Raw genomic sequence first — 13,726 nt, 5'->3', positions numbered from 1 at the left:
GCCATCTATATATTAGGCATAGCAAGTTATATTTCCAAATTTGTAATATTTTTTCAAATGACGTCTGGAAAGAGAGTTTCCATTTTGAAGTGTTGAAAGATCGAGAAAATTTTGTGCTCAGCGAATTTTTTGTTGTTGTTAGAAATGTCATATGCCGGTCAAAGTTCGCAAAGGGTCTTTCTGAAGGAACCTGATGTCCTCGGTTCTTTGTGTAGAGTTAACATCTTATTGTTATGGAAACAGAACAGCCCGTTTGAATGACAGTCAAGTACCGCTGTGTCGAAGTTAAAGGGACTTTTGAAAATACTTCGACCTCTCTGAGGTTCGATAACAAAATAAAGCTTAACTAAAACTAAGCTTTTTCTGGAGACCCATTGGTGTTTGACTTAGCGAGCGTCCTTCAATATGTTCAAATATCGACCGTACATACACTTGGAGCAGACATTATGAAAGTGCCCTAAGGAAAACGGGAATCACAACAGATCAGATGACATCGTTTCAAACAAATGTTTTGAAGTTCGGCGTGTCAATCGTCAGAAAGTTACACTCTGCTCGCCCCTGGACCCGATGACTGACCAGCCCTTAATTATGTTCAAATATTAATTTTTGTATTTGAAAATTAATAGAACTGTCAGTTCCACCCTACCCACTCTTACCCATAGCGTTATAGTTACAATTTGGCAAACCACTTTCTTTGGTTCCCTAATATTTTCGTGCAACCGATTATCTCACCGCTCCCAGTCAATGGCGAGTTAACACAACGGGTAAATGATATATTACAAAACCTGTGTATATCCTCTTCTCAGCTGCTGTTTCTTTCACGTATTTGGTGTTGTTGGATATGGTGGCGTCTCCAGTGACCACGTAGTCATAGATACACTCCAAGTCGTCGCGTCCACAAGCAATCTCGGCCTCGTGTGTTGTATTCATTGTGTCAAGGAACATGGGAAGAAATTCCGGATGCTGATAGAAGGAAGAGGCCCGCCCTGGGTTGTACTTGAACACATTTGTCCTGTTGATACTCGGCAGAACTGTGCGCCCTGAAGAAGAGCTTGAATTTGTAGTATAGGGCCTGTAAGGCGCCTCTTCCGGTCTTAAGCTGGTACCAGCTTTCTGGTGACAAGCTGTATGCAAGAACCAGTTCTGGTTCCAAATTGCGCCACCGACAAATATGACTTTACTAGACCGGACCAAGTGTACAACAATGCTTGGCTGTTGACAGTCGTAATAGTTGGCTAATATGGGACACGGTTAAATATTGTTCCATGAGACAACCATGAGACCATTCGAAAAGGTCTGAAACGTTGTTTGTCACCGGAAGTACTAAACAACGTAAGGCGTCGCGAAGTGCCGTGACCTACCTACGGGCCCCATTTAGTTCGTATGACAAAGGCTCTAAATGTCGTGAACATTTACCGTTTTTGTAAAACCCCGTAGTTTAAATATATCTTTCTGTGTGGTTGTAGAGTATGTCTGTGTGATTGTAGAGTGAGACTGTGATTGTTTAGGGTTATTGTGTGATTGTACAGTGTGACTGCCTGATTGTAAAGTGTGACTGCCTGATTGAGTTGAGTTGAGTTGAGTATAGTGACGAGATCAAGTCTGAATTCATATGATTGTGTAGTGTGACTGTGTATTGTATAGTGTGACTGTGTGGTTGTATGTGGTGACTGTGACTGTACAGGATGACAGTGTGATTGTAATTGTGTCTTCAATAATTATCAGATGATATATTCCTGCGTGACACAGGTGCATACAGTGCACATACACTTTGCATTAACTTCAAAACCTGTTTGGGCCAATACGTTCGTTGCTGCTTAACCAAACCTTAACATTCAAGAAAAGATAATGGCATGTAGAAAGTCAGTAGAACGATAATAATGCTCGAACACTGCTAATTGGCCTTTGTTGTAAGCGACTCGAATGTGTATACACCGAAAGTAATATTTAGCCTCATAATCTATCGCTTAGAGCATGCACATTAAGGGTAGATAATTCTTGTACTAGATCCAATACAGCTAACTATGGGTGAGATTTAAAGGCTTTCTGAAAAAAAACCAATCAGAAACATTTGTCACCGTAAGTAATATATTCACTTACATTTTTCTCCAAACTTATGAAATATGGCTTCATCGTGCATCGTATGGTTCAGAGTAGTGCCATTTGGTAGAGTAAAGTCATCGGTCAAGTCGCCATTGAAATTTCCCAGCAGTCCACTGATCGTAAAATCCGAGTTATTCCGCCAATCAGAGGGCACGGTGAGGGCAACGTCTAGCATCTGTACGTTGTGAGTGATGTTGACACTTACACCTGGAACAAGCAGATGTCAGTTAGCCATTGTGTTTCTTTCAGTCTTCCAGTCCAGTGGTTCACCCATTGACTACATCTGACCAGCCACAGTGATAGCATTACCTTCCTGCAGAACACACTCTAGCTTCGCACGTCGACAAACAGGAGATACCCGATACAATTATCTCTCTTGAGATCATCACTTGACCTAGTGAATCTACCATTTCTTACAACTGATATTGAATAGTTTCATCATTTAGAGAAAATGTGTTTTTAAATCCAGAAATTAGTGGCACATAGCGGTGCAGTTAGAGAAACCTTGGCTACAAAGTAAACGGGACATAAACGGTTCGTATGCTATACCTATTAAGTCCTTATACCAGTTACTTACACTGCTCTGGAATGATGAATCATGTAAACGCACCACATACTAGTATAAAAACTATGACTAACGAACACCTTATCCAACTTCTACCCTACTAGATAGTATACTCTACTAGATAGTATTCTCTACTGGATAGTATATATATACTCTGATTAGTTGATGCTCATTACATTGGCGTTGAAGGAGAATTTACTAAATTAAAAGAAATTATAGAAATATTTATCATGTGATTGTTGTCACTTTAATAGCATATATTAAACAAGAGTGATCCTGGGACAGTAAGGCAGGTTAAGTTCATCATCAGCGCAGGGTCTTTTCCCCTCCCAAACAACACGACCCTTGAAGATCAGGGTTAGAATTGATCTTCAGTAACCCATGCTTGTACTAAGAGGCGACTAATGGGATCGGGTGGTCAGGCTCGCTGACTCGGTTGACACATGTCATCCCATCCCATTGCGTAGATCGATGCTCATGCTGTTGATCACTGGATTGTCTGGTCCAGACTCGATTATATACAGACTGGAATATTGCTGAGTGCGGCGTTAAACAACAAACAAAGCAAACAACCCTAACGACGCAGCCCAGACAACGAACGTGACTTCTCTGCAGCCTTCTGCATTAGCAAGAGTGTCAGAAGGGTCGTGTTCCTGCAGCACACCAAGAACCAGTCTCGCTACTGGGAGGTACCAAACATGAGGCACCGAGAGGAATGGGAAGTATTACTTCGTACTTTAGACATTTTGTAGTCGAGGTCCACACATTGTCACGTTTTTCTAAATTTTGCCAGTCACATCGGTGTCAAAAGGGACTAAACATTCGATTATATGAATTGTTTCACTAAATTTATCAAAAGGACAAAGTCAAGTTGGTTGGCTTGGATACTTCTGAGTCTGTATTCCAGCGCATTCAGACAATGTCAATGAATCAAGAATGATATCGCTGTTTCACCTAATATAGAGGTCTATTCATAAACGCTACTAAACAGGAAAACTTGTAAGTGACTCATTTAAGAGTTGTTTACTTCATAATTACCTGAAGGTAACGTGGCGATGATGACGAGACCATCCGTCCAAATGGATGAGGAGTTTGTTATACTCATGAAATTTCCTTTAATGTCAGCGCTGATATCATTACCATTGTTGTAAAAAGCAGATCTGAAAGTGAAGTGATACAGAAGAATAAACAAATGTGTGACTGAGTGAGTATGGTTTTACGCCGCCTTTAGCAATATTCCAGCAATATCAGATACCAGAAATGCTTCACACATTGTACCCATGTGAGGAATCGACCCCGGGTCGTCGGTGTTACGAGCGAATGCTTTAACCACTAGGCTACCCCACCGCCCTTGGATAAACTAATGACTACTGAGGATATTAAGCACATAAGGTCACTGTTTAACCTTATGAAAAGCCTGTAGAGAGTCAAACGTGATAAATAATTGGGTGAAAATATTTGAGTGGAATTTGTAGTGTACTGCTACCTTTCTTGTCCTGAGAAAGCTCGGCTTGAATAGAAGATCCCGCCAAGTAGTCCTGCACGACGACTGCGGTGAATATTGTGGCGTTGTTGTTGGTGGAGGTGGACACAGATGCAGTCCGGGCCTGGATCTCGAACACGAGGTGCTTGTGCTGATCCTCTACTTGGAAGAGAACGTACTCGCCCAATCCATTGAATGTGTAGTTCAATCCGTCCATGGTCTGCAGGTGGGGGTCGCCGTAGTACGTGGCTGTAACACGGTGGTAGTGGATAGACGAGGTTGGGTACAGTAGGTGGTCGAGTGTGTGTGAAGTGAGTACGTGGATAGACGAGAATGGGTACAGTTGGCGGTCGAGTGTTTTTGAAGTGAGTACGTGGATAGACGAGAATGGGTACGGTTGGCGGTCGAGTGTTTTTGAAGTGAGTACGTGGATAGACGAGAATGGGTACGGTTGGTGGTCGAGTGTTTTTGAAGTGAGTACGTGGATAGACGAGAATGGGTACGGTTGGTGGTCGAGTGTTTTTGAAGTGAGTACGTGGATAGACGAGAATGGGTACGGTTGATGGTCGAGAGAATGGGCACGGTTGAAGGTGAGTACGTGGATAGACGAGAATGGGTACGGTTGGTGGTCGAGTGTTTTTGAAGTGAGTACGTGGATAGACGAGAATGGGTACGGTTGGCGGTCGAGTGTTTTGAAGTGATAGTACGCTTGTTGTCGAGTGTTTTTGAGACGAGTAATTGGGTAATGGGTACGGTTGATGGTCGAGTGTTTTTGAAGTGAGTACGTGGATAGACGAGAATGGGTACGGTTGGTGGTCGAGTGTTTTTGAAGTGAGTACGTGGATAGACGAGAATGGGTACGGTTGGCGGTCGAGTGTTTTTGAAGTGAGTACGTGGATAGACGAGAATGGGTACCGTTGATGGTCGAGTGTTTTTGAAATGAGTGATTGAGTGAAAGAAAGATGACAGTGCGAGCTGGCGGTAGAGTGAGTTGAGAGGGTTGTGTGCTGACGAGAAACATTGATATAGTGGGTGGACAAAGGGGTAACTGGTAGAGTGATGGCGTTTCATTCACAGCCATAGTTCGCTGCAAGAACATTTCTAGATCATCTTCAAACAGAGGTAGATTATCACATTTTGAGTCTTGAGCCTTGTTGACATCATGTAATCTCCACAACAAAACACTAAAATCTTTATCATTATGCAGTTTCATCAATTGACGATCAGAACGTATCAACCATCTTAGAATGTGGTAGCTTGCCCACATCGGACGACGGGGAAGGTGAATAAGTGGCTGAAATTGACAAGGGAATGAGATTGCGGTTGTCAAACAGAGAATATACGCGTGAGTAATACTGTCTAGGTGTGGGTCCATGAAAAGTCAAAGGAAAGTCATACCTAGTGTAGGAGTTTGATAAAGATGGCAGTCATCTGGAGGTCGGAGTTCTGTGAGGTACAGGCCACAGAGGTCAGACAAGTCACAGCACACGGTGCGTGGCTCCACGTCCTCCCGCAGGAATGCTGCGGGCTGCAGGAAGGGGGAGTGCCGCACGAAGTGACCCCCTGACGGGTACTGAACTTCCAGCGATCCATAAGAGTTGTAGCAACATCGCTAAATAACCCAACATATGAACAGGAGGCATATATGTAAAACATCAGTGCAAGAAACATCCAGTCTTGAATATCCTCACATATTCCGCATTGTGTAAAGGGTAAAAATAGATGTGAAAATTATTTGAATGGACCACATACATTTAGTGGTGGCACCGGGTTTCCAAGAAATGGGTGAGCAAGTCCTGCCTTAAGTAAACCGAGTTGCTCTGGTTAGTAGGATGTGTTGCGTGGGTTTAACTTGTATCAACATTTCTCTAATATTACGACGTGGATTTAAGGTTGCTTCGTATGTACGTGTCTTTTGCTGACAAATCCAGATTAGATTTATAAACGGTAAAGGGAATCAAGCTTAACGAGTTGTGACCTTCTTGACCAGTCTGCCATTTGTTCCCGGGAGGTTATTACTGGAATGTGTTTTAGAATGATATCAGGTATTTCGTTTGTTGTTTGTACACCACTATATGACGGCGGTCTGTAAACAATCGAGTCTACCAAACAATCCAGTGATTGGCATCATGAGCATCGATCTATGGGATATGATGACAAGTCAGCCACGTCAGCGAACCTAACCACCCGATCCCGATTGCGTTAGTCGCCTCTTACGACAAGCCTCTGATGCTGAAGATCGGTTCTAGACCGGATCTCTACCACATGATGTCATTCTTAAATGCTGTCATCGAAAAGACTGTACTTATCCCTCAAAACATTAACTGTTACATTAATATTTATCTTGCCTCACACATAAATGTCGTTTTCTGATTGGCTAACGCTCTTCTATTACTTTCAATGTACCCCGCTTACAAGCGTAGTAGTAATAATTCGTAGTAGTAATTCTTTATCTCGAATACTATTGATTCACGTATGATGTACGGAAATTACCGATGTTTTGTGAATGCAAATCGATGGAAGGGGGATAACTCTAAATTTGTTTTTCTTGTCGTCTTGTCGTCTGGTACTTCATACTATGATCGGATACCCATGCTTCGAACAGTTCAAAATTACCATTGAGGTGTTCGGTAAGATAAATACGTTGTTCACTGGTCCCTCGGGGCACATGGGTTGATGTACCCCTCGAGACCAGTGGACAACTTATAATATTAAAAAATTCAGTAATGTGTCCACTGGACTGAGACAAGTCAATATACAGATCCAACTGAAACCGGTTTCAGAAAACAGTGGCTTACCTACATGTACGCAAAGTGACAATTACCAACGCAAGCTGATTTCATGTGCCTTTCGCGGCATTCAATCGGTCCGTCCGTAAGAGTTACTGCCCCTTATGGAAGGGAAACTACTCTAACCCAAGTCTATAAGACAAGTGTTTGAAATATACAGTCATATGCACAGGTAACAATTCAGTCAAATTCAAATGCATTCAATTTGGGAAAAGACTCCGCATAGCTCTACCACGTCCCCAATGGAAACAGATTCCACTCGCTAAATTCATTGATATTTGAATTTCCAGAGTTACCCAAACGTCTTAGTTACAGCCTAGTGAGACACTGATTTTGAGTATTTCAGAAACAAAGATACTAACAATCATTACAGTTGTTTATCCACAGTCCCTGCAGTCAATTCTAATTCGTTGGCCTATCAAGTCAAACATTGATTACACAACAGTCTCGTTTCCTGCTGACTGGGTTCCGTCCTATTGTGCATCTTAGTACAATAACCAGTCCAGAATTTTGAGCCCAACTCATTTAACTGGATATATAAATATGAATCAGTATTATTTGATACAGCTAAGCACTTGTATATTGCAAAACTACGCTCCATCTAATCCTCGCAAACACGTCGTGCAGCGTGCTGACAAACGAAAATCTGGAAATCGTGGAAATCGCAAAACGAGGTTCTGCCGCTAGAAACGTTTGGCGGTCTGGTACGGACTTGATATTATATCAGTCACATTTGACTTAATAAGCGCAAAGGACACATAACAGGGGTAACCAATGAGCCAGATGAATTGTGAATCATTGTACGACCTCTTCAGGGGCAGTCTGTGACGTCTTAGTTAACGACAAGCTGCTTAAACATGTACATTAAATATAGAAATACGATTGTTTAAAACTTTAGAATTAAAATCAATTTGTAACTACCATTTTCTTATGAAACAAGGAAGTGGAATTTAGTGTAACCATAGTTGATTATAGTGTCTCTTTTCACTTTCATACGAGAAAATTCGGATCGGCTGAAAAGTAGGTCATTGTCTGAATTGGTCAATGAGACTCATGTTTCGGTTTGTGACGCCATGTATGTAAACACTAAACGTAGTATACACTTGACCTTTCATATTTACATAGCTATCCGCATCCGTTTACATCTGTATCCTGCCGAGAAAACGTCTCATTATGTGAGACGTTAAACTATCCATGTATCTACATTTCTGAATTTTGATGATAATAACGATAATGATAATATTCCTTGCGTTCTTTCCATGCAGCTGAACGCAGATCCGGGTTAGAATTGATCTTCAGCAACCCATGCTTGTCGTAAAAGGCGACTAATAGGATCGGGTGGTCGGGCTCACTGACTTGGGTGACACATGTCGTCGTATCCCAGTTGTGTACATCGATGCTCATGTTGTTGATCACTGGATTGTCTGGTCCAGACTCGATTATTTACAGACCGCCGCCATAAAGCTTGAATATTTCTGAGGGTGGCGTAAACCTAAACTCATCTTTCGCTCCATGCAACTTGAAGGTTATATACCATAATTGGGATTACACTTTCTCAGTAGATTACAGATTCTATTACTGTTTGCCACTTGAAGAAGGATGTGGATATGAATAAGAACGAATCTTGGTAATCCCTTGGGTCAGAAACACACGCTAAATATCACATTGTTACTACGTCCCTTATCCACCGTTTAAAGACAAGAAGGAACGGAGATCCTTACCCTTGTAGCCGTAGTGTTGAAGCCTGGCCTCGGGAGGGTGGCATAGAAACAACCATCCCTGTACACAGAGAACCTTCGGTCCAGCTGCAGCTGTGAGTAGCTGCATGGGCAGCTGTAGGCTTGGTCAAGTTCCTGTTGTATAGCCCCCCAGATTCGCCGCCTCCTCTTGGTACCATCTCACGCACTCCAGGGCGGGGTTCCTCGCCTTCCGCTGGCAGTGCCCCAGCTTGTAGTACCATGCTCCGATGGTGTTCCCCATGTTTCCTACAACAGTCGTAAGTGCGTGAATTATTTGACTCACAACAGAATAATGTCCCTGTTATAAAACACACACACACATACCACACACATACGTGTCAGTGAGTGTGAGCGAGTGAGAGTGAGTGTGTGTGTGAGCGAGTGAGAGTGTGTGTGTGTGTGTGTGTGTGTGTGTGTGTGTGTCAATCACATTTTCTCATTCATGGTTTAAACATTCATGGTTAAAATGTAACGTTGCAGGATCAAAACTGTTTTGATATCACGTAATGATATATCCTTTATCAACTATGAGGTAAAACAAAGTAAATCAACCTTATTTTGTTCGTAGTTGAAATCGAAAACATTTCGTTAAATTTAATTATGTCTATTCCACAAGTATAATATTTTATCTATTGCTGGGTAATTTTGAGTAAAAATACCTCAATGAAAACAGATATCTAGGCTCTGAAGTATTCATAAAAATGATAAAACGGATGCTAGAGGCTTTCTTCATTTTCAGAAACTGTGAAACTAAATCATTTTCAAGACATTGATGTATTCAATTATCGCCAGAGAAACCTAAGACCCAGATAATTAAACCAAGTAAATGAATACCCTGAATCTGATTTGCATGGTTTTGTATAGTTGTTTACAGTTCAGTGTGCCATTATTTGAATTAGAAACACATTTCAGATTCACCCGAATTTTTCGTATTACTGTAGCTCAAATCTTACATGACATGATCTATTAACTATGGTCATATGAAGGACCGATTTATTATAGTGGTATGGAAGAATCGGGTTGTCCTTAACTTTCTGCACTGGTTGTGTTCCAAATGGACTAAATATTCCTTGAAACTCTAACTTAATTACTTCTTTTCAAAACGTACGCGTGTTCTTAAATGTTTGCTTTGTTATCATTACAATTAAGGTAATATAACATATTGATAATACAACATTATACGGGAATTTAGGTTTCTTTCTTTCTCCCAGCTATATGGCGGTGGTCTATAAATGATATAGTCTTGACAAAACAATCCGGTGATCAGCAGCATGAGCAACTATGTACGCAGTCAACTAAGTCAGCGAGCCTAACCACCCGTCCCCTTAAGTCGCATGGGTCGACTGAAGACCGGATCTTCACAGGTCGGGAATACATCCCTAGTGCACCAGCCTCACCTATCTTCTCGTTGATCCTGAAGACAGACGTGGTTTCGCTGAAGGGGTTGTTCCTGTACGCCTGTGACCCACACTGCCAGCCGACCACAGCGCTCCGGCCAGCGTCCACTGTCCACCCCATGTCTCCATAGATGTACATGGCGTATGTGTCGTCCCCGTCGGTTACAAGCAGTAGCTGGAACGTCGTATTCTGTAGGAGAACAAAGTCACCAATGAAACTCTCGTGGATTGATACGAGGAAATCAAACACGAATTATTCATTATATAAGATATTCATCTATTTAAAATCACAAAGTTTCTGTCCATTTTGTAATACTGTGAAGAATGAATTACACTTCATATTTCTTTGTCCTTTATATAATGGTTTAAGGCAAATGTATGTTCCACAATGGTTACATTCAAATATTAATGCTACAAAACTGTATTCAATTTCAATACTTTCCTGTAAAACATCCTTATTACAATATAAGGTAGCTCTTTGTATTTATCACGCGCTTGTATTGAGAAGAGATTCAATGTAACGTGTGTGTCGCATGTTGTATATGTTGTACATATGCATATTTATTTTGTATATGGGCCTCTGGCCTTCATGCAATAAACTGATTGATTGATTGATATTATTGGATTTTTTTCTGATTTTTTTCCAGTTTTTTATCATTAGGACACAAGAAGGATACAAAGAACCCGTTCTCGCATGCATCTCGCATTAAATGTTATTTTTAGAATCATCTCTTTTTGATATGTTTCTGACATGAGGGAATCATTAATATGTGGAGGGATAAATCGAAACGAGGCATATTTGTTAAAGTATTTACATTGTGTGGTGAACAGTGGAGGCAGTGTGTGTGAATGTATTATGATGTATCTATAGTTTCACTTTTGATTTTAGATGGTATGAACTGACGTGGACTATATAGTCTTGTACTATGTAACCGCCTTTTTTGTTTGGACCGAGGAGCAAATGAAAGTATACCCCACCATTGTCAAATCAATAGAAACATACTCGGTATATTCTTGCTTGCCCCAGGGTTCTATATCAAGAAGAGATTGAAAACATAGGTGGCAGAATTTAAATCTCTGTATCATTAAATAATTATTGTTCATCATCTTATCAGATTCAATATGGATGGGTTGTATGACATTCAAACAGTTTTAATACCTAATATCTGAATTCAGCTTTCTTTTTAAACTATATCTTCAACATTCAACGACCAAAAAGGAAAATGGTAAGTCTTCAACACCGTATGTTTCCATTAAAACTCAAATCCTTCAAAAGGGTTTATACAAAGGCAAACGTCTACCTGGCTAGGAGCAGTTGTAATCGCAGGGTACGGATTCACATGATCCCACGTGACTAGAAGTGCTGTCGTAGCGGTGAAGTTCTCAAACTCCGAGTTATGTGACTTCAAAGTTGACACTGCTGACTTCAGGAAGATTTCCGCCTCATTTGCAGAGGTGTTCGAGACGGAGTATTTGTCATACAGGTGGTAGGAAATGTCAGCGAAGTTCGTCCCTTTCAGATCAATGTCGGACCAGAATGGCGCAACCATATTGTATTCTCCATACGGCAGTTTCTCAGGGTTAGAATTTACCCGAATTTTGTCCATTGTGATATACCCGTCTGTATATACCTGTGGAAATAGAGACATGGTGGACATGTGATAGTGTGTCGGTACAGACATGTAAAAAGGTTACTTATCGAAAAATGTGTTCTTAAGATATCTACATGTACATGAAAGCCTAACGTTACATCGATAAATATAAATGCATTTCATGCACTTCAACAGATACCATCTAACATGTTTGAAGTATTGGACCCGTGAACACCCGAGTTGGAATTGATCTTCAGTAACCTAGCTTGTCGTAAGAGGCGACTAACGGGATCGAGTGGTCAGGCTCGATGACTTGATTCACACATGTCATCGGTTCCCAGTTGCGTAGATCGATGTTCATGCTGTTGATCGCTGGGTTGTCTGGTCCGGACTCGATTATGCCCAGACCGCCGCAACATAGCTGGAACATTGCTAGTGGGTCGTAAAACTGATATACTCACTCACTCCGAAATATTGTTAAAGCATCAAGGAGGTAATTCTCAAAGAACGTACGTAGACGTCGTGGGCACGATGACATCCACAGGTAAACCCGGTTGGGACGTTGATTGCAGAACTGTACACATCATCTCCATGGTTTAAATGGGTATCACCTTCTTCTTCTCCATATGGAAACATACCTGGAAGAATCAGAACCTGAACATGTTCAAAGGAATTAATTCAATTTACAGAAAAAATGGACACGATTTGAATCACATTTATTGTTCATTAATGATAAATAAATACAGAAGTAAAAAAGTTGTAATAGCGAAAGGTGTAGTAATACTTACGTATTCTTGGCCGTTCTGGAACTTTCGTTGTAAACATGTGTCCTGACGGTGTAGAATGTAAGTCTGGATGTGACTTATACGGTGACTGTGATATTCTAGACATTCCAGTGGATGACGTGACCTGCTCCGTGCTTGCTGTTGAAGATTCCACAGTAGCACTTGTAGTTGATCCCCGTGTGGATTCTGATGTCATCTCTGTACTGGAGGAAGAGGTCGGAATGCTGGACGAAATCTCGCTCGTCAGTGAGGACGTATGAACTGTGCTTGTAGACATTCCAGTGGATGATGTGACCTGCTCCGTGCTTGCTGTTGAGTATTCAGTTGTAGCACTCTCAGTGGGCGATGTCACTTCCTCTGTAGATGTAGGTGCAGAGCTTTGGGGTGCAACATACGATCCTGGTTTCCTCTGAGATACTAGATGACGGTGAGGAGAGGTCTGTTTGAGCTTGAGAAGGAGATGTTGAAGTTGTTTCTGATGTTGGCGAGCTTTCTCCCAAGTGTAGAACTTGTAGTCGATTCCTGTGTGGATTCTGATGTCATCTCTGTACTGGAGGAAGAGGTCGGAATGCTGGACGAAATCTCGCTCGTCAGTGAGGACGTATGAACTGTGCTTGTAGACATTCCAGTGGATGATGTGACCTGCTCCGTGCTTGCTGTTGCGAATTCAGTTGTAACACTCTTTGTTGATGCGTCAGTGGGGGATGTCACTTCCTCTGTAGATATAGTTGCAGAACTGTAGGGTGCAACATCCGTTCCTGCTTTCAAGCTACTAGATGACTGTGAGGAGAGGTCTGTTGGAGCTTGAGAAGGAGATGTTGAAGTTGTTTCTGATGTTGGCGAGCTCCCAAGTGTAGAACTTGTAGTCGATTCCTGTGTGGATTCTGATGTCATCTCTGTACTGGAGGAAGAGGTCGGAATGCTGGAAGAAGTCTCGCTCAAGTCAGTGAGTAGAACTGTGTATGAAGTGGCCTGCTCCGTGCTTGCTGTTGAAGATTCCACAGTAGCACTTGTAGTTGATCCCCGTGTGGAATCTGATGTTATCTCTGTACTGGAGGAAGAGGTCGGAATGCTGGAAGAAGTCTCGCTCGTCAGTGAGGACGTAGGAACTGTGCTTGTAGACATTCCAGTGGATGACGTGACCTGCTCCGTGCTTGCTGTTGCGAATTCAGTTGCAACACTCTTTGTTGATGTCTCAGTGGGCGATGTCACTTCCTCTGTAGATATAGTTGCAGAACTGTGGGATGCAGCATTCGTTCTTGGTTTCATGCTA

General features: G+C 41.8%; 1 protein-coding gene across 1 annotated transcript in view; it reads right to left on the bottom strand.

The window, feature by feature from the left end:
- Window positions 1-12,650, bottom strand: part of LOC124256690 (mucin-like protein) — a 37,086-nt gene extending 24,436 nt beyond the window's left edge. The window contains 12 exon segments of the mRNA XM_046690663.1: window positions 786-1,040; window positions 2,101-2,310; window positions 3,707-3,828; window positions 4,015-4,018; window positions 4,155-4,400; window positions 5,550-5,763; window positions 8,662-8,792; window positions 8,794-8,925; window positions 10,077-10,266; window positions 11,378-11,707; window positions 12,182-12,306; window positions 12,457-12,650. Coding sequence (XP_046546619.1) covers window positions 786-1,040; window positions 2,101-2,310; window positions 3,707-3,828; window positions 4,015-4,018; window positions 4,155-4,400; window positions 5,550-5,763; window positions 8,662-8,792; window positions 8,794-8,925; window positions 10,077-10,266; window positions 11,378-11,707; window positions 12,182-12,306; window positions 12,457-12,649 — 2,152 coding nt within the window. The 5' untranslated portion in view covers window position 12,650.
- Between the last annotated feature and the right edge of the window lie 1,076 nt (window positions 12,651-13,726).

This window comes from Haliotis rubra, unplaced genomic scaffold (assembly GCF_003918875.1).
Source record: "Haliotis rubra isolate DU_JTF1 unplaced genomic scaffold, ASM391887v1 Scf635, whole genome shotgun sequence".
Classification (NCBI taxonomy): Eukaryota; Metazoa; Mollusca; class Gastropoda; order Lepetellida; family Haliotidae; genus Haliotis; species Haliotis rubra.
The sequence above is the reverse complement of the archived record's forward strand: the minus strand, read 5'-3'. Positions and strand labels throughout refer to the sequence as shown.